The sequence below is a fragment of the Hypomesus transpacificus genome, chromosome 22 (genome assembly GCF_021917145.1).
Source record: "Hypomesus transpacificus isolate Combined female chromosome 22, fHypTra1, whole genome shotgun sequence".
NCBI lineage: Eukaryota > Metazoa > Chordata > Actinopteri > Osmeriformes > Osmeridae > Hypomesus > Hypomesus transpacificus.
The window spans coordinates 2,489,749-2,513,328 of record NC_061081.1 but is presented as its reverse complement, the minus strand read 5'-3'; the positions used below and the strand labels follow the sequence as shown (position 1 = coordinate 2,513,328).

At 50.6% G+C, this 23,580-nt stretch overlaps 1 protein-coding gene across 1 annotated transcript in view; it reads right to left on the bottom strand.

The window, feature by feature from the left end:
• Nucleotides 1–23,580, bottom strand: part of col27a1a (collagen, type XXVII, alpha 1a) — a 65,747-nt gene that overhangs the window by 24,363 nt on the left and 17,804 nt on the right. The window contains exons 5-12 of the mRNA XM_047045223.1: nucleotides 17,931–17,984; nucleotides 15,651–15,704; nucleotides 15,287–15,340; nucleotides 7,649–7,693; nucleotides 4,804–4,857; nucleotides 4,406–4,450; nucleotides 2,747–2,800; nucleotides 2,069–2,113 (exon numbers count right to left, since the gene is read on the bottom strand). Coding sequence (XP_046901179.1) covers nucleotides 2,069–2,113; nucleotides 2,747–2,800; nucleotides 4,406–4,450; nucleotides 4,804–4,857; nucleotides 7,649–7,693; nucleotides 15,287–15,340; nucleotides 15,651–15,704; nucleotides 17,931–17,984 — 405 coding nt within the window. The remainder of the gene's footprint in view (nucleotides 1–2,068; nucleotides 2,114–2,746; nucleotides 2,801–4,405; nucleotides 4,451–4,803; nucleotides 4,858–7,648; nucleotides 7,694–15,286; nucleotides 15,341–15,650; nucleotides 15,705–17,930; nucleotides 17,985–23,580) is intronic.

Here is a 23,580-nt window from a genome sequence, read left to right as displayed (position 1 = left end):
AATGAAGGCCCCGTGAGGGACACAGGTGGAGGACTTAGGGGGCAGTAAAGGGGAAAGAGGACATGCAGGGGTAAGGAAGGACGGACAGGAGGGAGAAAGCCGTGTTTGGAAGTGATCATCCGGGAAGAGAGAGAGGGATTGGAGAGATAAGTGGAGGGGGGGGGGGGGGAAGGAAGGGTGGAAGGGAAAGCAACATGTAGATAATATAGAGAAAGAGTGTGTGTGTGAGTGTGCGTGTGTGTGTGTGTGTGTGTGTGTGGGGGGGGGGGGGCTCTTGGTCGAGGGCCAGTAAGATCTCTTTGTAATATGCTGCTGAAGTCTCCGGTGTTTCCATCCTGCAGCTCAATGACACAATGATCATGTCTCTGCTGGACCTCGGCCAGTAACTATGGTGACTGTGTGTGTGGTGTGTGTGGTGTGTGTGTGTGTGTCCTCACTGGACCTCGGCCAATAGCCTAGAACAGTTCCAGTTTCTAGTTGTGGGGGTCAGTTGTTATAAGAGCTTTAAAGCCTCCGTCTATAAAACCACTACTGCCATACACACACACACACACACAAAAACCAAGACCCTCTCTCCCCTGCGCCTTCAGTTATAGCAACAACCAATCAACCTGTGTATCACTCAATCCCCTTCATATTGGGACAGCAGAAAAAAAAACGAACCAGGGTGGGCTTTCCCCTCTGATGTTCCTACTGACAAACTGATGTTTGTTCTCTCTCTTTAAAGTCAAACCAAGAGTCTGTCAGCAGCTGCCTGCTGCCTCTGGGTGATGGGGAGGACAGAGCTGTGCTGACAGCACCAGCTCGAGTTCAGAAACAGCTCTGAAGACAGGATCTGGAGCCACTGGGTCTCTCTGGTCTGTCCGACAAGGGAAGAACTGGAGGCTTCGAGACACACACAGAGACGCGTGCACACGCACTCTCGAATCTCTTCCAAACAAAGAGAAAAGTTGTGCCGTGGTCTCGTATGGCCAGTCCTATAGCAAGCCTGTTTACACGTATCACACGTTTGGACTCACATTGCACCCTGTAAAGAGCAACTTCACTAGGCAACAGCTGTCACTTCTCAACGTCATGGAGACCACAGCTGCAGAATGACATCACTGTTCAGGGTGGCATATTCTTCTTCCAAACTAATCTTTGACAAACTCCAAAACCTGGTGTCAACTCCAAATGTTTCCATGGTGAGGAACCCCCAAATAACGGTCTCTCTTTCTTTCTCCAACAAAAGACTTTTGTCACAGCATTCAACATCTCGCCAGCACCACATGTGCTGCTGCTGCTTATGTCATCTGGAGAGCTAGACCTGCACTTAGCTCTTTTGCTGATCTCTTTGGAAATGATGAAGGCGCGAGTGAGGAGTGACGCAAACGCAGACCTTGTAAACCTTGACATATGTGTGTGTGTGCGCGTTTGCGTATGGGTGTGTGTGTATGAGTGTGTGTTTGTGTGTGCGAGTGTGTTTGTGTATGTGTGTGTGTTTATGTGTGCGTGTATGTGTGTGTGTGTGTAGGTGTGTGTATGTGTGTGTGTGTGTGTGTGTGTTTAGGGCGCCTGTTTGCACCAAAGCTCCTGAAGCCGACCCAGATATTAAGCAGAGCTGGATCAAAATCTGGGGACAGGGTAGGATCAAGGCATTTCTCCAAATGGTCTGAACTCCAAATGACAGAGGATGAGGTATGCCCTCGGAAATACAACAATGAGGCGTGTCCTCAGCAATGAAACGATGAGACATCCTCAGAAACATAAGCATGAGGTTGCAGTTTGCAGTAGGATAATGAGCCAATCACAATAATGTGATCAGTATGAGGTGACTCGCAGTATGGGTTTCATTGCGCTAGTAAAATGAATCAGACTAACCCAAGTATTTGACAGTATTTGCATGTTATTGACCCAGTTCCACTTATGCATCGCAAAGGCTTTACAGTATGGATTTGATACAATAACAATATCTATCCACAAGGTTCCATCCCCACTGTCTAGTAAAGTAGCTCTAGACCCCCCATTCATTTGATCACAGTATGAACTGGAATGATTATCTATAAAGTATGTTGAGACAAAACTTTACCGGCCTACCCATCTTGCCCCTCTTCCCTGGTTCTCCAGGAATGCCCTGAGAAAAGAAGGATGAAGGGGGGGGGGGGGGGGGAGAGAGAGATGGAGCAGAGAAAATCAGATGAAAAAAGTCAGCAACATGTACACACCATAACACAGTGCCTAAAAGACAGACAGGCAGACAGGCAGACATGCAGACATGCAGACAGACAGACAGACAGGCTGGCAGACAGCATGACTCAGCAAACAGAGTTGTCTGACTGTGGAAGTGTCTGTTACATTCTGGCCCTGATGCATAAGGCCCTTGAGGCAGAGCTAAGTAGGCAGGCTAATCACTGGATGTTAGAAGGCTGGCTGGAGAATGCAGAGTGGAGGTCAGGCAGTTTAAAGGCTCTTAAATGTGTGTGTGTGTGTGTTGTATGAGTCACCAACACTCCCACACAGTATAACAGAACACCCAGCTGGAGGCTGTTCCCACATTTGGAAGCTAACACACACACACACACTCGAGCACTCACTACCTCACTCACTCACTCACTCAATCACTACCTCACTCAATCACTACCTCACTCAATCACTACCTCACTACCTCACTACCTCACTACCTCACTACCTCACTACCTCACTACCTCACTCACTCAAGAATGAAGAAGCAAGAAGCAAAAAAGGAGAAGGGGACCCCTCCACTCACTCTTTCGCCATCAGAGCCAGGTAAGCCAAACAGTCCTGGGATTCCAATGAAGCCCTGCAGAGAGGAGAGGAGTGGAGAGGAGAGTAAGTCTTCTGACACCTGGAGGCAGTATGATACCAAGAGCGGGGCTCCTCAGGTGCAGAGATGAGGGGTCCAGTGCTGGGTGGGTCCGTCGGTCCGAAGGGGTCTCCGTGAAGAACCAAGCCATGAGGCAAGTGTATATGCCCATGGACTGCATGGTGCTGGCTTCCACGATGTAGTCCAAGGGCACATACCCTCACGCCAGGGATCTCTGAAGAAGAGCAGGTCGGCCGGCTGGACTGCTGGAGGGCAATAACAACAACAACAGCAGCAGCAACAACAAAAACAACAACAGCAGCAACAATGACATCGGCACCAACAGTGACAACGACAACGACAACAATGACACTGACAACGACAAACGCCACAACAACGACGACGACGACGAGAACAATAACAATGACCACATGGACATGGACAATGACCACCAACAAAAGCCACTGCAGTCAAGGCTGGAAGCTCTAATAGTGTTCTGGTGAAACGGATGTACTGGTCGACAGGTGGTGATTTGACGTGTGGAGGTGCAGAATAGAGTTAGATAACAGAGGAGGGTGACATGGATGAGGTGTGGGGTTCACTGATGATGGTGAGAGAAACAGAGAGGGAGAGTGAGGAAGGAAAGAGGGAGGGAGAGAGAGAGAGAGAGAGGGAAGGGTTCCTTAAGACAGCAGGGCCTCATTTGGAGGTTAAACAGGAAATTCCAGGCAAAGGGGGCTGGTGCAGGGGGTGGGGAGTAGAGGGGGGGTGGGGGGGGGGAGCAGGGGGATGGAGAGTGGGAGGTTGGGGGGGTGGAAAGCAGGGGGGGGTCATGGAGGGGTGGGGGTGATTAGGATCAGCCGAAGGAGTTGATAAAGGAGCTTTATTGCAGCACAACATAAATATCTGTCAAACTTAGCGAGTGTGCGTGAACACGTGTGCGTGCGCGTGTGTCCATGTGTATTTGTGTACATTAAGTGCGTTTGCACGCAGAGGCTTATCAACGGTCACATTCATTCACTAACTACTGTATATAATGAGACTTATGTGCCCGGGCATGAGAGCTTCATCAGGACTTATAGACCAGCTTCAGGGTTCTGACCTCCACAGTCCACAGCTGTGCGTGTGCGTGCGTGTGCGTGTCTGCGTGTGTGAGTACCTGTTTGCATGTGCACACGTGTGCATTCATGTATGTATCTTTAATTCTCTACCAGTCGGCAGTTGTTGTGTTTTGCTGTGCACTCAGGAGAGAGACTTGAGAGAGACTTTGTAAACAGAGCATGCACATGCACACACACACACACATGCACACACACACACGCACGCACACACACACATGAGACACTATAAGGAGAGAAGCAGAGCCCCATGGGAAGTATGGGAAGAGTTTGGGAGGATGGAGATGAGGGAGTGCATGAGAAAAGAAGGGCTGGAAAAGGAGCAGAGAAGAGGGCCAGGCAGGAGAGGAAGAGGAACTGGATGAGAGGGAGCGCTGAGGACGAAAAAGAAAGGAATATATTATTCTAGACGAATAGGAGTATAGGGGTGAAGTGGAGGAGTGGGGGGGGGGGGGGGGGTTTCAGGGGACGGGGGTTGACTCACCCGAGCTCCTTTGGGTCCCATGGCTCCTATAGGTCCTGGTAACCCCTGGAAACCAGACAGAAACAGTAGTTGAACGGTTAACCAGCATCACTGGTCTACAGAACAACACTGACAGAAGCAGAAGGATGTGTGTGTGTGTGCGCATGTGTGTGTGTGTGTGTGTGTGTAGTAGTAGATAACATGTGTGTGGGTGTTGATAAGCCCTTGACTACTTGACAATAGTGCCAGACAGACCGCCGATCTCCAGTACCAGTAAATCTCTAACACTAAACTGTGACCCTTGACTGCCTATTGTACCAGTCACTCTCTCCTCACTCAGTCAGTCTAACCCCTGACCTTTGGCCACTGACCCTGCCTACTGTACCAGTCACAGCACAGCATCAGAGGATTTACTGCACCTGCCTGCCAGGATAACCTTTGGCACCTGGGCTTCCGTCTGGACCTCGTTCTCCCTGCACAAAGAGGGAGAGAGAAAGAGAGAGAGAGAGAGAGAGAGAGAGGGAGAGAGGGAGAGAGGGAGAGAGGGATCAGAATGACACTGACACAGAGAGACAGATACAGCTTTGTGCAGGGTAACAGAGTGTGTGTGAGGGTAACACAGAGTGTGGAGGAGGGTAACACAGAGTGTGTGTGAGGGTAACACAGAGTGTGGAGGAGGGTAACACAGAGTGTGTGTGAGGGTAACACAGAGTGTGGAGGAGGGTAACAGAGTGTGGAGGAGGGTAACACTGTTGGAAAAATTGAAGATGTAACACATTTATCCTGTATAAGAATGATTCTGTGTTCAGCATTCCTTAGAGTGTAGAGAGGCCTACCCCCAAATCTGAACTTTGGGTAACACGAGGCATACGTAAACGAGCTGACCTAGGCCGACCATTATCTTACTAGAGGTGCAATAAATAACCTTATCTGTGCTGAGTGAATCATATGGTCAAGCCTAGGGTCAGAGAACTCTGTAAGTTTCCACGCACACAGGTCTATGCAAGGAGCCAATGAAGAAGAGCCATGGAACATTTGCATGCCTTTGTCTTGGCCAATGACTGTAAAGAGCGCTTGTGCTTAAATAGCTAGCTAGCACAACATGCTAGCAGACAAACTTGTAGCACAATGGCGTGTGATGTTTTTGTCTCCTTGTGGGCCGGCCGCAAGCAATAAACTTTCTTAAACTTGTTGTGAGGAGTGTTTGAGGAGGGTAACACAGAGTGTGTGAGGGGAACAGAGTGTGGAGGAGGGTAACACAGAGTGTGTGAGGGGAACAGAGTGTGGAGGAGGGTAACACAGAGTGTGGAGGACAGTAACACAGAGTGTGTGAGAGGTGCTCCAAAGGTCGTGCAGCGCTTACTTTGAGCAAGTGCTCCACTCAGATCCAGCCCCCTCTGAAACCTTGTGTGTGTGTGGAGCAGGTCTATAAAAGCCCTTTGTTACTACCAATATTGCTGTTGGACGATGGCTTGTATCTGTGTGTGTGTGTGTGCATATATCTAGGCTAGCCCCAATTTGTCCAGTCAGACCTGTGAGGAGTGGAAGTGAGTGTGTGCACATAGTATGCGTGTGTGCATGAGTGTGTGCGTGTGTGTAAAGAGGTGTGTGCATATGTACGTGTGCAGGGGGGCAATCCTGGAGGGGCTGTCTGGAGAGGACGGGGGTGGGGAGGGGGCAAGAGGACTCCAGTGAAAGCCTGTTCATGTATAACTTCCTTTGACACACTCCAGCCCTGCAGAGTGCTGCTACACTGCCTGCTATTCACCTTACAGAGGCCTGGCCCCCTTCCTCCCTCACAGTCCGGTTCCCCTCTCTCTCACACTCTCTCTCTTTCACTCCCTCCCTATCTCTCTCTCTGTCTTTCACTCCCTCCCTCCCTATCTCTCTCTCTCTCTCTCCCTCTCTCTCTCTCCATCTTCATGAAGCAGCCCGGTAATTATGGAGAAAGAGAGGTGAGTGGGGAAAAGGGGTGAAGGGGTTTCTCTTTAGGACCATGTGTGTGTTTATGTAGGGGGGGGGCGGGGGGGCGGGGGTCTCATCATTTGGGTCAAGGGTGTGACCTCACGAGAGCCATCATGACATTCTTCAGAATGTTGCCGTCAGTCGCTGCCAAGCTGCAGTGTGACTCAACCAGTGGAACTGCTGGGAAGGTCGACTCATCTCCATGAGAAAGCAGGGGGCGTCTGTCTCCTCTCCTCTCCTGTCCTCTCCTTTTTTATTCTCTTCTCTCTTCTCCTCTCTCATCTCCTTTCCTTTCTTTTCTGCTCTCATTTCCTCTCCTCTCCTCCCAGGATGACATCACACTACCAAGAACACTCCTAGTTGTTCCACTCTGTGTCCTGACTTTGGCTCAGGCATTTATCTCTCTCTCTCTCTCTCTCTCTCTCTCTCTCTCTCTCTCTCTCTCTCTCTCTCTCTCTCTCTCCCTCTCTCTCAGGAATTCAATGCTCCTGGCTGAAAGTAGTCCTGGACAGAGGAACCGGCAGTCCAGACCCAAAATAGACCACGATACTGCACTACATCATAAGCTACTGGGAGAGAGAGGGCTGAAGGGTTGGGGGGAGTGGGGTTAAGGACCAAATACTGTCAAAAGAGAGGAGAAAGACAAAGAGAGAGGTCCAGCGCTGCAGTGACACAAGGCGGGTTGGCTGCGGCCCAGGTTTGGCCGGTCTCTGGAGCTGGTATCTCAGTGCAGTACATGGACCTCTCTCGTCACCCCAGCTCCATTTCTGGCTTCCTGCAGGCCTGTCTGGCACTGCCCACGGGTGGCACCGAGACAAAACAGTCCAGTACCAAGACGACATGAGATTGGCTCCAGGACAGCCTGCAGTGAAGCTTTCCCAAAGACATGGAGCAGACTTGGACATCTGACAGTTGGACTGTCACATTGGAGAATGATCATTACCATGCATTGCCACGGCAACCACAGCAAAATCGCCATCCCACAATGTGCATGGCAATCACTGCCAGCTTTTGTGGTGTGGTCTCTGTGTGTTTGTGGGACTGTGTGTCTGTGTATATGCGTGCGTATGTGTGTGTACGTATGTGTGTGTGTACATGTGTACATATTTGTGTGTGTACACACGGGTGTGAGGACCAGGACCGGACGTAGAGAGACAGAGAGGATTATGGGGGCTGGATCTGATTAGATAGGACCAGAGAAGTATCTGTAGAGGTCAGAGGTCGTGGGTTCAGGAGGGCAGAGAAGATGAAAAGATGCAATTAGGAAGCAGCTGAAAGGGCCTTCCAAGGGCTACTTACAGGTTCTCCTGGGTGACCCGGGGGACCAGCATGCCCTCTCTGTCCCTGGGGAGGAAAGCACACACTGATCAGAGGGGGGAGAGAGACATGGGGAGGCCAGGAGAGAGAGAGAGAGAGAGAGAGAGAGAGAGAGAGAGGGAGAGAGAGAGAGAGAGAGAGGAGAGAGAGAGAGAGAGAGAGAGAGAGGGAGAGAGAGAGAGAGAGAGAGAGAGAGAGAGAGAGAGAGAGAGAGAGAGAGAGAGAGAGAGAGAGAGAGAGAGAGGGAGAGAGAGAGAGAGGGCGGGGGGAGAAAGAGAGAGACAAAGAAACAGAGAGGAAGACAGGAAGAGGGAATGAGCCACATTTAATATGACTCGTAAAAGTCATGAGTGAAGTGTAAGACATAGAACATCGGGAATATGACGCACACACACACATACACACATACACACGCACAATTATACACACACACACACATACACACATACACACACATACACACACATACACACACATGCTCACACATTAATGGTACGACAGTCATGGAAAACCTGAGCTAACACACAGGCCTCTCTCAGCCTGCTGGGAGCTGACAGAGAGATTTTTTGTGCAGTTAAATATGCATGTTAAAATGAACAAGTCTTTAATAGCCAATACCATAAGCAAGGAATCCATCTAGTAATCTGTTGTTGTCCTGAGGTTAGAATTTCCACACAGACCCAACTGACTGAGACACACTCAAAGTGGAAGCCAGAGCCACTACACAGTTAGGATATAAATGTTTTCCTGTTGGAGTCAGAGAATACACACAAACACTCAAGGTCAAACACACACACACCACACACACACACACACACACACACACACACCACACACACACTGACTCACATTTCAGGCACGCAGAAACATATTCACACACACACACAGATGCACAGACCAACACAGGCTCTCGTGCACGCATATGTGCACACACACACACTCACACACACACTCATTCACTCACTCACACACACACACTCACACACACACACCACACTCTCACACACATACTCTCTCACACACACACACACACACTCTCACACACACTCTCACACACACACACACACACACACACACACACACACACACACACACACACACACACACACTCTCACACACACACTCTCTCACACACACACACACACTCCCTCGGGCAGCCGACGGGCTGGATCCACTCCGGGGGGGCGAGGGGAACTTCTGGGGTTTTCTGCTGAGGCAGCAACACTCCCCTCAAGCCCCCCCCCCCCCTCCCCCCCCGACCAAGAACGGAAAAACAGAATCAAAGGTGGGAGGACGTGCCTCCACAGACCACATTCTGACAGAGGAGGGGGGAGAGGGATGGGGGGGGGCCAAAGAGAGGGGGGGGGGGGGGAATCAGGAGGGGCATAGGGGGGAGGAGAGAGAGAGAGAGAGAGAGAGAGAGAGAGAGAGAGAGAGAGAGGAGAGAGAGAGAGAGAGAGAGAGAGAGAGAGAGAGAGAGAGAGAGAGAGAGAGAGGAAGTGGAAAAAAGAATCTGGGTTAAAGAAAGGAAAGCTTCCCTTTTGTCTCATTTTCTTCTTACATGCAGTTTCTGAGTCCCTGAACACGGTACTCGGCTTGCCCTGAGGGCTGTCCTCGCACACCACACAACCACGTCTGACAGACCCTTCTTTCAACACTTCCATATGTCCAAAATCAGCAGTTCCTCATTTCCTGTCTGAACACGATTTCACCTCATCATCGCCTACAGTAGTTGCTTACTCTCATCCCTAACTACCGACTGTCCTTCCCTACTCCAGGCAGATGGCCTTGCCTGCTTCCTGTCCTCTAAGACATCACCTGACCTACCTACCTACCTGTCTCTCTCACCTCACCTGGTGCACCCTACCTCCAGGCACCACTAGGGGGAGACCTGCTCTGACCACCCCCTCCTCCTGAGGCCTGCAGGCCGTACAGCCGCGCAATAAACGTTGGCCCCTGACAGTATTAATAGTGTATTGTACATCCCATGTAAGTTCATCCTATAATGACCTGCTGCCCATGCATTTGCCTGATATGCTTCAGTCATGTTCTAGTCATGTTCCAGACCCGTACCAAGCGTGTGTTAGCCGTGTCATTAACCCTGAGGAGGGCCATGTCAGGTGGCTTTCCTCCCGGGGCCGCGTGTGTGCTAACGAGGGGCGCTGCATCCCGTCCGCCGCGTTTGTGTTCACAACAACGCTGCTTTAACAAGCATGTGCATTCAATCACATAAAACCCTCAGAATGCCTTTCATTTAGCTCTAACACACAGCACTGGCAGTAGCCCTCTCTGTTTGTTCTTTTTTTCCCCTTTCTTTCTTTCTTTCTTTCCTTCCTTCCCCCCTCTCTCTCTCTCTCTCTCTCTCTCTCTCTCTCTCTCTCTCTCTCGCTCTCTCTCTCTCTCTCTCTCTCTCTCTCTCTCTCTCGCTCTCTCTCTCTCTCTCTCTCTCTCTCTCTCTCTCTCTCTCTCTCTCTCTCTCTCTCTTTATCGCTAAGCCCCGGCAGCCTGCTCAGCACTTTTCGGCAGAAGGAATAAAAGACACATTGTGTGTTAGTGTGTCGGTGTCTGCTTTCCTGCGTTCTCCCTTTCTTTCTCTCCTCGATCTCTCTCCCCTCTCCCTCATCCCCTCTTCTCTCATCCTCCTTTCATCCTAGCGGGATGTAGGTCAGTGAAGATGGCCACATTACATTGAGGAATTTAGCATGGTATACTCTGCTGTGACAGGCTGGTCCGGACACACACACACACCTGAACCCCCTGGCCCTACACTGTAGGCGGCGCGAGAAGGCTCTGACTGGGACACAGCGTCGACACAGGGCCCACGACTGCTGTGTCGGTCACACCAACCTCACGTCAGGACCAGGATATCAACAGCATGGCTGTGTGGGACGGGCGGAGGGTTTTTTAACCTCCTCCTTCGCTCTGCCTCTCTGTTTCTCTCTCTCCCTCTCTTTTTCTCTCTCTCTCTATATATATTTCTCTCTCCCTTTGTTTCTCTCTCTCTCCCTCGTTCTGTTGCTTCCTCCCTCCTTACCTCCCTCTGTTTCTGTCTCCCCCCATCTCTCCCTCTCTCTCTCCCTCTCCCTCTCCCTCTCCCTCTCCCTCTCCCTCTCCCTCTCCCTCTCCCTCTCCCTCTCCCTCCCTCCCTCCCTCCTCTCTCTCTCTCTCTCTCTCCTCTCTCCTCTCTCTCTCTCTCTCTCTCTCTCTCTCTCTCCCAGACACATGTATGGTTAGGGTCCAATAGCAGCAATGGAAACACATCTCTCACGTCTGACCGTCGTTTACCGGAGCCCATGGCCACACACAGCACCTCACCCAGAAACATCCACTATTAATAGAAGAAATACAGGGAGACGCTTCCGAGAGCTTCCTGTTTCGGAAAGAGGGGGAATTGATGGTTGATTTGAGTTGACCATAATAATGATGAGTTTGGAGAGGATGAAGTTTGAGCACAGGAGAGTTTGGCTTGGATAGCATTTGAGATGCACACACTTCTGCACAGAACACACACACAGGCAGACATACAGCAAGAACGTTTATGTAACAGTGGTATCATAATAATGGGTTGAATTATGTAAACATGGTTAGGGGGAAGAGAGAACTGTGCCTTGCCTACTCTGGCTATTCTGATTGCAGACTAAACTGTTTGTTTTCTTACAATCAATCCCAGTGATCTTTAAGTCTATCATAATGGACTTTATTCCCAACTGCAGTTGTATGAATGCACTCACTCACTCGCCCGCCTTCTTGCCCGCCCGCCGGCCTGCTCGCTCGCTCACTCATTCGCCTGCCTGCTTGCCCGCCCGCCGGCCTGCTCGCTCACTCACTCACTCGCCCGGAGATAGAATATAAGACTGAAACATGTGGAGAGACACTCGTAGGAAAAGAAGGAAAAAGAGTGAGAAAAGTGTACAGCAGCCTGTCATTGAGGTTTGGCCCTGCGTGTGTTTGTGTGTGTGCTTACGTGTGTGTGTGTGTGTGAACCTCCTCTCTCTGACCTCTCCATACTGAAAACCCATTCAGACTGGGCTTGGCAGAACACGAGCAGAACACAGCGGAACACTCTCGGTATGTCTGAGCTCGTGAAACGACTCTCCTCTATCACACGTTTTCTACGGACTACTGCTCCCTCCTCCACCCTCTTTCCATCCTTGGAAACCCCACAAGCAGATTTCAGGTTCCCTCCAGGAACTCCATGTCTGAGGTGAAGCAGAGACAAACAGAGAGAGAGAGAGAGACAGACAGAGAGAGAGACAGAGACAAAGGTGAGGGAGGAGGGGAGAGGGAACAGAGGCTAATGCAAGTTGAGACACAGTCCAGTCACCAGCCCTGCTGTAAAGTCTGCAGGGTTTTTATAGGGTGTAATACAGAGGCAGCAGGAGGCCCTCCACACCCAGTCAGCCCAAGGATCCTTCCAGAACCCAGACCTTGTCCCCATGATGTCAACGTTTCCCAGCAGGGAGACCCAGCAGAGTGACAACCCAGAACATGTGAGAACCGTCTTCAATTAGAAAACAAAATGAAATATCTGAAGACTAATGTTTTGACTGATGGTTTTGTCTTTGTTGACTAGAAGCCTTTATCCGTGTGCCAGGCATCCTAAGACTCTCGACAAACATTGGAGCGGAACGCGCCAATTCTTTCTCATACTGTACACATGACAGACAACCAGTCTCCAGTCTGGTTCTGTTTTAAAGAGTTTCTGCTAATGAGGACTGGGTTAAATTGGAGGCAACGTCCTCGGATTGGGGTTGGAAATAATCTGCTGAAGAACAAAGTATCTCTTGTGCGTCAGATGACACTGACCCTCCTCACAGAGAATCCAACTGTGCGTCAGATGACACTGACCCTCCTCACAGAGAATCCAACTGTGCGTCAGATGACACTGACCCTCCTCACAGAGAATCCAACTGTGCGTCGAATGGTGTAAGACTTCATCATGGAAAGATGAAGCGTGTGTGTGTGTGAGCGAGCAAGGGAGAGAGATGTACGTCTGCACGCACATGTATGTGTGGAGAGTATGCAAGAGTTTGTGTGTGTGTGTGCTTGAGAGTGTGTGTGTGTATCTAGTAGCAGACGTCGACGGTCACCGTTTTTACGAGATCCATACAGTCATTTCTGTGGTCAGCTTGTCATACCTGCGGCAGGAAGGCATGACATCACACCCTGTATCAGGCCCTCTGTGTTGATGCGGTTGCCGTGGAGATGACCTCCCTCCCCTGAGGGTGGTGATGTCATCAGCGGAGGAGAGACTGACTGATGTCTGAGAGAGAGCATGGAGGACTGTTCACTAACACAGCCTCCCTGTCCTTTATACACAGACACAGTCACACCTAGGTCACACGAGCACACATCCCACAGAGAGGCGAGGGAGAGAGGAGAGAGACAAACACGGAGAGAGAAAAGAACACAGTCTCTGTTGTCATTTGAAATGTCATGATAACATCATGGCTTTATTTGACTAAGGTCTCACTTACACCTATCTCACTTTCACCTATCTCACCTATCTTGTATGTGTATCTGTATATGTGTGTGTGTATCTGTATGTATGTGTGTGTGTTTGTGTCCTTGTCCTTTCTCACTATACCGGTGGTCTATGTTGATGAGTTCTGTTTCCATAATGAATACAAACCCGGGGGCAGGGGGGGCGGAGCCACCTGTCAACACATCTCTCTCAACCAATCACCTTCTGTGTACCAGACTCTCACACCTATGGCTCAATGTTCTCTGGTCTGAAAATCACCCAGCATCACTCTGCCAAGTCTCATTTAGCAGAAATAGTAGCTCTCCATATTTTCCACCAGCTTTCACATTTCTGTGTATGTGTATGTGTGTGTGTGTGTCTTGAGCCGCAGACTCTTAACAATAGCCACATGTTGAGCTCAGACTGCCAGCTAGACCTGATGCTCTGTTTCATTGAAAACGCTGCACTGGACACCAAGAGACACACTTTCCACCTACATGCATTCACGCACACACACACACACATGCACTGTCTTCACGTGCAAAAGCATGTCTGTACGTGCAAACACACGCCTGTTGTTGTGACAGCAACTGTAATCTGTACGTGGGTACGCTTTGGTGCATCTGCTCAAGGAGGAGTGTAATGTTTGTGTACGGCCAGTTTCCTTGGCAAAGCTGAAAAGTTTTATTTCTATGAGGCCTCTGGGGGGGGGGGGGGGGGGTGGGAGACGCCAAAGTCCCTGAGTTGTGTCAAACTGATTTGTCTGCTAAGGCCATTTGTCGATTTTAGAAAAAGAAGCTCATCATTTTCATTGTATTCACAGACAAGGTTTTCAAGAAATTCAACCGTGAAAAGTCTGACAAACACACACAAAGACATGCACACACACACACAAACATAAAAACACACACACACCCTTGGGACCAGTCCTGGTCGGTTCCTGGCAGAGTCCAGTCCAACAGAACCTGTGGCTAAGTATGAATCACATAATTCAACTCTTTCCTGCTCTGCTTGACACAAGTGACTGTACAGTACGTGACCCCCCCCCTCCCCTCTCCTTCCCACACACACAAACACACACACACACTCTCTTCCCACCAAAGCGTAGACCCCCTGGAGATGACCCAACTGACACAGATGGTTGAAGTGGTGAGCACAGCAAAAAAACGGAGAGACAAAAGGGGGGAGAGTTGGGGGGTGGAGGAAGAGAAGGGAGATAGAGTGATGGCTCCCCTGACAGAGGGAGGGTTATCGCACCAGTCCAACTCACAGCTGCAAGATAAAGAGAAGGGGGGTGGGGGGGTGGAGAGAAAGACAGAGAGAAAGAGAGAAAGAGAGAGAGAGAAAGACAGAGAGAAAGACAGAGAGAGAGAGAAAGACAGAGAGACAGAGAGAGAGAGAGAAAGACAGAGAGAGAGAGAGAGAGAGAGAGAGAGAGAGAGAAAGACAGAGAGATAGTGAGAGAGAAAGACAGAGAGAGATAGAGAGAGAGCTGTGCAAGGCAGAGCTAGTGTAGATAATAGAAAACACGAACACCCGTTATGTCATGGCGGCAGTGACTAACTCTCCCGTCTGGACTCGACAGTTTTCATCCTTCTCAATGGCCGTGTTTCACCGTATTTGGCTTGGTGATGATATGATCTCACACACACGCTTTCTTGGCCCCAGCACCCGTGTGTTTGTAAGAGGACTGTGTCTAATAATAAGCGTGTGCATGTGTTGGTGTGCGTGTTTCTGCTACAGTATGCCGAGCGAAGGAACACAGCTGTTTCTACAGTCCTTTGAGGAACCGAGGAGTACTGTGAGGATTCCGAGGAACAGATCCTCTCTAAAAATAAAGAATGCTGGGCAGAAACATGTGGAACAATAGACAACAGAACCAAAAGGTTCTATTCGTTTAGACCCCTCCGTGGTTCTTACAGACCTGGAAAGGGTTCTGTAAGCAACCTATTTTCCCCTGTTACTATTCCAAAGGATTCTATATAAAACTCTATATTAGAGCAGTAAAGACTTGGGGGTAGAGAGATGGAAAGAGAGGTGTAAGTAGAGATGGAGAGAGAGATGGAGAAAGAGGGAGGTGGAGAACAGAGGGAGAGACGGAGGGAGAGATGAAGGTGGAGAGGAGGAGGAGAAGAGAAAAAACGCTTCTGTCGTACCTTTCGACCGACTTGGCCCGTCAGCCCAACTGGTCCCAGAAGTCCTGGGTCTCCCTGGAAACACACACACACACACAGAGACACACAAACACATGCAAACCATGAGTTGGCCAAACCAATAATAACCCTGACATCACATACTGACCAACAACACACTCCACGAAACACATTGAGGCTGTGTCAGTTTCAGACAGAGGAGACAGCACTTCTACAGCGCTGATGATGCGCACATTAAGGCCAGGTTTCCCACACAGGGATTAAGCCAGATCCTAGATTAAAACACACATCCACTGAAAGAGCTCCTTGTCCAGGACTGAGGTTAATCTGAGCTCTTTACAGGAGGAGATGAAGCGGTGTCGGTTACCTTCGCTCCTTTAGGTGCAGTACCAGGAGAGAGCCCTGGGTCGCCTTTCCACCCCTGGGGGAGAGAGAGAGAGAGAGAGAGAGAGAGAGAGAGAGAGAGAGAGAGAGAGAGAGAGAGAGAGAGAGAGCTTAGAGACAAGGTCTATGCATTCAAAACCATCAGGGTTCACATTTCCTGGCATGGAGGAGAGTGGTTGAAAGAGTCACAAATGAGTTTAACGGTAGCAAGCCAAGAGCTCGGCCCAGACCAGACTAGACTGGAACAGACCAGACCACACTAGGCCAGACCAGACAAAAGAAAACAATCCCAGAGCGAGGCCGAGCAGAAACATTTTCTAAACACACCTGCCCTAAAGAGGAGGTCAGGGCCAGGGTTCTAAACACACCTGCCCTAAAGAGGAGGCCAGGACCAGGGTTCTAAACACACCTGCCCTGAGGAGGAGGCCAGGACCAGGGTTCTAAACACACCTGCCCTAAAGAGGAGGCCAGGACCAGGGTTCCTTCCCCCCCTGAGGAGGGATGCCCTGGCTGGGGAATAGGCTTCCACATGTTGTCTCAACTCTCTTCCATAAAACACCGTTAATGCTATTCCATCCAAGCCTTTGCAAGCTCTGGAAACCTGCTGTCCGGTTGGCCTGTGGTCGTGTGACCTGGTTATGACATCATTCTTCAGGGTGTGGGGAGATGGGATGCACGTGTGTAGTTGTGTGTGTGTGTGGGTGTGTGTGTGTGTGTGGGGGGGGTGTGGTTGTTAAAAGTCATCCTTACAAGGTTAAACATCTTTGTGTATGCCAAAAGCCAGCTGTGAAAGATGGTGCTCTGCCTGCTATTTAGGGGGGAGGGTGTGTGCCAGTGAGTGTGTGCTGGGGGGTGTTGCGGTTGCAGGTTTCCTTGCGGTTTCCGACACCTCTGTCCCCAACGCACAACACAGCAAAACGGGCAGGGCAGGCTGACCTGAGGTCTCTCGTCTGGGAACAGAACATGGCTCTCAGGAAGTGGAAAATGTTTGTTAGGAAGGCGGCTTGTTTGAAACGCAGTTCGTTAGCACACCGCTCCAAAGAACTGAGTTTCTGTTGATAATCCGAGCTCTTAAAGTCCTTCTAAAAAATGAAGAGAGAGAATGAAAGAAAGAAAGAATAAAGAAAGAAACTAATAGTGGAAACAAAGAGAGAGTAATGATAGAAAGGAGGTAGAATGTAATAATGTTCTCCGGCGATCCGCGGTACAGCGGTTCTCTGGTTCTGCTTGTGGCTGGGCTGGGTGGGGAGTGTGGGGGGGTGCAATCTGATTGCGTGCAGCTGTGGCCATGTTTATGTCAGGTCTTTTTTATAACAACCTTAAATATAGGTAGGCCTCATTGATGCCTGTGTGGAAATCAGCAAGAGAGAGAGAAAGAGAGATACTGAGAGAGGTAGTGAGAAGAGAGAGAGAGGGAGAGAGGGAGAGAGAGGTGAAGAGGATCTGTACACGGGCCAGGTCATCGTGTGTTCACACGTAAAGAAGGTAGACAGGTTTATTCAGGGGTCGGAGTTTCCATCTCGCCATGTCTTCCCCTCAGCCCTGATAAATCAACGTGAACTCTGCCCTCTTGCCCCCTCTTGCCCCCTCTTGCCCCCTCGACCCCCTCCCCCATGCTAAGGAGGAAACCTCTGGGGAAGGGGGGGGAGGATCTCCTAGAATAACATGCACACACCCACACATGAAGACACACGTGAACACACACACACACACAAACACATGCAAACACACACACACACATCTGTAAAACCTTCCATCTCACAGAATACAGAGACCTGACATTCACCTCTATCTGAACACATGGTAGATGCAGCTCCCACAGTGGTCATGAACCTGGTTCAGTTGGTATTTGCAAATACAATCAAATACTTGGTGTCATTGTGTGTGTATATGTGCGTGTGTGTGCGTGTTGTGGGATGTTGGTCCTAATAGGTTCCAGCTGATTAAAGAACAGGCATAGAGAATGCAACACCTCAACTCCATCCTCCTTCAGCCCATTAAAGTACCAGAGCAGGTACATAAAGCACAGACATGGTTTAATGTGGAAAACCATACAGCAGACGGCTGGCACTAGAAAACTACGTGTGTGTGTGTGTGAGGGAGTGTGTGTGTGTGTTTCAGGAAGTATTTTTATGTGTCTGTCAAGGAGGTTTTTTTCAGGGATCATACAGTGTGTGTGTGTGTGTGTGTGCACGTGTCTGTGTGTGTATGTGTGTGTGAGAGAGAGAGTCAGTGTCTCTGTCTGTGTGCGTGTGGAACATACCTTAGACCCTGGCGGACCAGGTCGACCAGGGTTGCCATGGGGACCAGGGGCTCCCTGTAAATCAAAAAGAAAAACACATAATCAAACGATGATGAAGAGGATGATCAATCTGCGTATTGGCAGGTTTGCTGAGGCTATGGGTTAGAGACATGCACAGCCTGGTAAAGGTCCAGCCTTCATGTCTCACTGATCTGCTTTCGAATGGATTTTGTGTGTGTGTGTGTGTGTGTTACCGAGACAGAGAAAAAGTGAGTGTGTTCATACGCCCGTGCATGCGTGTGTGTGTGTGTGCGGTGGGGGAAGATGGGGGTAGCATGTGGAAAAGGCTCCTCTCTGCTGGAGGTAGGATGGAGGAGTAGAGACATATGGATGTGGTTTTCCTCCTTCCCCCTCTAGTGAGCTCACACTCCACAGTCCCCCTGGGGCAGAGACTGGCGGCACACACACACACACTCACAAAGGCAAACCCTAATGCACCCATGAGAGTTCATATACACTCCTGCACACACACACACACACACAGACAGACTTTCAACATTGTTATTGTTCAGCGTCTTAATGAGAATTGCAGCTCAGTTCAATTAGAGCTTTAAATTCCTCCGGTGGTATGTGTTTCACCCTGCAAGCTGTTGCTAGGAATGAAAAATACTTTGACTTTCAAAACAAACAGAGCAGGGGTATACAGTAGCACAGTCCCCCCCCCCCCCCCCACTCAACACACTCACACACGAACGCACACACCCGGGGCTGCCCTGGGGGCTGTAGGCCAGGCTACTACACCCCTCCAACTTCACCTCAGGAGCAGTTGGGAGGGCGATGACAAGGTCCTCAACCCTTCTCCGAGCTCCCTGAGTGGGCGTCGGTGTGTGCGACAGCCCCCTCCTCCCTCCAGAGCTCCACATGGCTGTGGGCCGGGCCACGGAGGGGTCCCCCACCTGCGTCCGAGCTGCCTTTTTCCAACCCTTGACCTGACAAATGACCCTACACGTGGCGTATCACCCTGGTGCCCCTCCGGCAACCCCCCCCCCCCCCCCCGCCCCGAGTCCCCCGCCCAGCGTCAAAGGTGAGGCGTGTCAAGAGAGCGCGGAAAAGTGTCACGGACGATTCTAGAGTGGGGTCAGTGACTTTCATTGTGGGGTGAGGCGGAACCATTCAGGCAGCGAGCTGTGAGTGGTTTAGGGTTGAACATCCCTCCACCAACAGCCCTCGTCAGTCAAGTGGCTCTTTACGGTCCTGTGAAAGGAGGTTCAAATGCGCTTCCTTGCGTCTTGATGACATGGCTGTAAAAGCACAATCAGAAATGCAATGTGAAGGTGCTCCCAAATGCACACAAAACCCACTAGCCACGACACGCTACACACCACACTACCCACGACACGCAACCACTACCTGCTAAACACTACCCACTACATGTTACCCACAACACGTTACACACTACCCTCTACATGCTACACACTACACGCTACACATAACATGCTACACTATACCCACCAAACGCCAAACTCCACACAGTCCACACACCGCCAAGTCCTGTCCCCTATATCTGGTGGTGCTACCTTAGAGGAGGACTCCATGCCTTCAACACACTGGAAATAAACCAGATTCTCCTGATGGCCGGTCTGTGGTCCACCTCTGTTTAGCTCCTAGGATCGCTGGCCTGACCGGCACACACACACAGACCAGCTGGTTATGCCGCAAGGAATTATATGTCCTGATGCCTCCCCATTCGATTTGAAAGCTCTATAATTAAGGTACTGTATGTTGTCATCGTTGGCACAGGGACCCATGCTCCAAAGCTGACACAGTATTGGCATTTCCTCTTTACGTGCGTTATTTGTGTGTTTACGGTGTTTGTCAGCCATGGCAGCTGTCTCCCTTCTAAACTAGGTGTATAATTAGCATGTTGGCATTGTTAGCACAAAGACTCTGGTACATTACAGGGCTATTTCCTTGGTAAAGTTGCTTTATCGGGGCATGCCAGGGTGCGGCGCACACAGATGGAGATTCTGGGATAGAGAAAGGGAAGTCACAACTTCTTGCGCTGGTCACCAGGGCGTCACTTGCGGTTACCGTGGTAACGAGGCCTCCCACTCCTGGGGGTTAGTACGGTGTCTAAAATGGGCCAAAGTGTCCGAAAAACTAAACAAACACTGCTTCTAAAAGTTTCATGTTTCTAAGATTGTACAGCACATCCCCATAAGAATAACGTTGGAAGGATGAACTACTCTAACCATATACCGGTGCCACTTGTGTCGGAATGCCAAAGAAAATATCAATTTGGTGTTTATATTTGGACTCATCGTGCCACTCCCACTGTCCACAACCCTGCTTGGAGAGGATAGAGGCCATGTGTGCGATCCGGCCGCGAGGCTGTAATGGCTTTGGCCCATAAAGATGCTTTGAATTTATACAACAGGTCATAAAGAGCGTTGGAACATGTATATGGCAGACATGAAAGATAAAAGTTGCCCCGTGTGAAGCTGTGCCAAGTGAGAGCACCCCCCCCACACACACACCCCCACCCTCACCCAACTGGCGAAGCTGGGCCATGAATGCACAGAGCCCACGTGAGTGGGAAGAGAGAGAGAGAGAGAGAGAGAGAGAGTGAAAACACAACCCTCTCCTCTCTCTCGTACTGCGGGGTCTCTCTTTCTGGGGGAAATCCCCGAGATGTGAAGGGGGTACAGAAAGAAAGAAGGAAGGAAGGGGGCAGAGCTCAGGATTCGATCCCAGGTCTCCATGAGCCTGTGTATTTCCCCGGAGCTGGTGGTCATACTGTCTGAGCTGTGGTCCTACTGAAGGGAGGAGCTGTGGTCCTACTGAAGGGAGGAGCTGTGGTCCTACTGAAGGGAGGAGCTGTGGTCATACTGTCTGAGCTGTGGTCCTACTGAAGGGAGGAGCTGTGGTCCTACTGAAGGGAGGAGCTGTGGTCCTACTGAAGGGAGGAGCTGTGGTCCTACTGAAGGGAGGAGCTGTGGTCCTACTGAAGGGAGGGCTGTGGTCCTACTGAAGGGAGGAGCTGTGGTCCTACTGAAGGGAGGAGCTGTGGTCCTACTGAAGGGAGGAGCTGTGGTCCTACTGAAGGGAGGAGCTGTGGTCCTACTGAAGGGAGGAGCTGTGGTCCTACTGAAGGGAGGGCTGTGGTCCTACTGAAGGGAGGAGCTGTGGTCCTACTGAAGGGAGGAGCTGTGGTCCTACTGAAGGGAGGAGCTGTGGTCCTACTGAAGGGAGGAGCTGTGGTCCTACTGAAGGGAGGAGCTGTGGTCCTACTGAAGGGAGGAGCTGTGGTCCTACTGAAGGGAGGAGCTGTGGTCCTACTGAAGGGAGGGTCATGGACACTGTGGAGAGAAGCAGGACCAGGTGTCACTGTGCCTGCCCCCCCCCCCATGTCCCTGGCCTGCTCTGCCATGTCAGCACCACCACAGGAACTCTGGAACAGAAAGGGAAGCTGGCGGACTGGCACAAACAGACAGCCAGGCGGGCGGACGGACGGACGGCAGGATGGAAGGACTGACACGCAGCCTGGGAGTCTGATATCACAGCCTCATAGTCCAGTCCCACATGAAGGATTGTAAAAACTCCACAATGACAGAGAGAGCGAGCCTGTCCAGAATGCTTGAAACGACGCTATAAAAGATCCCTGGAGTGCGAGAGCCAGAGTAGGACTGAAATACATCATGCAGCACATAAATACTGACCCTATAACACGAGAAAACATCGCTAATCCACAGCAATATTAATTATTTTACAACAAAAACAATAATAGCTCAAATAACTGCGAAAACAGTTCCAGCATCTCGCCACGCTCTCCGTTGATGATGCCTGACCAGGACGGCACGACATGAACTTTTAGTAGAGTTAAGCTCGCCATTAAAAGGGCATGAAAACAGTAATAAGCTCTGCCTGACTAACTTTTACTGGTCTCACTAGGACTGAGCACGAATCAATAAACACATTTGAAAAAAAACAATCTGGCTCTGGTTTCACCAGCACTGCCAGGTGGGCAATGCCCCTGTGCCCTGGTCCCTCCTGAGCACTGAACACACACACACACACACACACAGACACACACAGACTAGGAACAGCCAGGAGGAGGAGGAAGATGAGGAGGGGAGGAGGGGGAGGAGGATGAGGGGGGGGGGGGGAGGATGAGGAGAGGGAGGAGGAAGATGAGGAAGATGAGGAAGAAGATGAGCAGGACTAGTTGTAGGAGTAGAGGCAGAACGACTGGAGTTGAGCCCCAGTGCACAGTTAATTTCCCAGGTTTTATGACACCCGTGTTCCTATGGAGGCTGGTCCACAAAGCTCAGACTGGGCTCAACGCGGACCCCTGAACAGTCGGATCTGACGCCATGACACGCGGTGACCATGGCAACACAAACACTGAGCTCAGTGAGTTGAAAACACAAGTGGTGCCGTCGTCGCGCCAACACAGGACATCCGACACGCCAGCGACACGCCAACACAGGGCACCAACCGTGCCAGCTCCACGCTATTCCAGCTCCCCACAGAGATACCCAATCGAATCCATTTTTCCGTCTCCCGTTAGATTTGATTGGGACGAAAACGCACAGCGTGTCTTTGTCACTGGGCACTTCCCTTGGTAGGGTAGGTGTTGGGGTTGGTGCTGGAGTTTGTAGGAGGCTAGATAGACAGTGTCTCTCTCACTCAGACAAAGGCTCTTTTGAAGCGGGCCCCAGACACAGGTCTCCACAGAGAGGTCAGAGACAGTCTGCCTTTGGGTCAGACTTAAAACCCCAACCAGACTGGCGCACCAGCACATTGAGGCGTTTGTTTTGCTTGGATGGGACTGATCCATTGGTTTCAATGTGCTGGGTAAGTTAAAACAAGCTCACCCAAGTGTTAACCCCAGGCTCAACCACAGTCGCCCTGGTCCCAGCCCTTTCCTCGGCCTCAGCTCCCAGCCCCCGGCCCTGAGGCTGTCTGGGACACATCACCATGCCACTGCATCATCGGCGGGCAATGTTGACCGTGGTTGCCACAGCAACAGTGTCTCACACTCACGTGTGTGAGGTCAGGGGTCAAACGAGGCTCAAGGGTGGGGTTCCTGGAGGGTTCAACAGGATCACCATACCTTGAGACAGACCCACACTCTGAGCTGGTGGGTGTGTCCGACGTTTCATCGTGTCAGCTCCCATTCATATTCTTAACGTGGATTTGAGAATGATCCAATACATCCAATGAAATATTGTGACGATTGTTGTCATTGGAGCTACTTGGCAAACAGAAAGCGGTGTCCGAAGTGTATTTGTCTTGTGCGTGGGATTCAGGTGTGCAACAACAGACCCGGCTGAGTCCGAGCCTGCTGTCACACCAGGAAGAGGAGGAGACGGAGAAGATTTAACAGTGGAACAAAGATGGCTGTGTGAGATTTTACTATGGTATTTCCTAGTGTTGCTGACTAACGATCCCCCTCTCCCGTTAACGTGGAGCAGCTGTGGGCGGTCGACAGATCTCCGTTCCTCCCCGCATGAGGGGAAGGCCCCAACCTGCACAGTCACCGGATTCCTTCTTGACTTGTAGAATCAATCATGATTCTGTGTGTGTGTTTGTGTATTTGTATGGGTGTGTGTTGTTGAAACCCTGATAAGCTAAGAGGTGCTTTTGTAACAAGGGTGGTAATGAACGA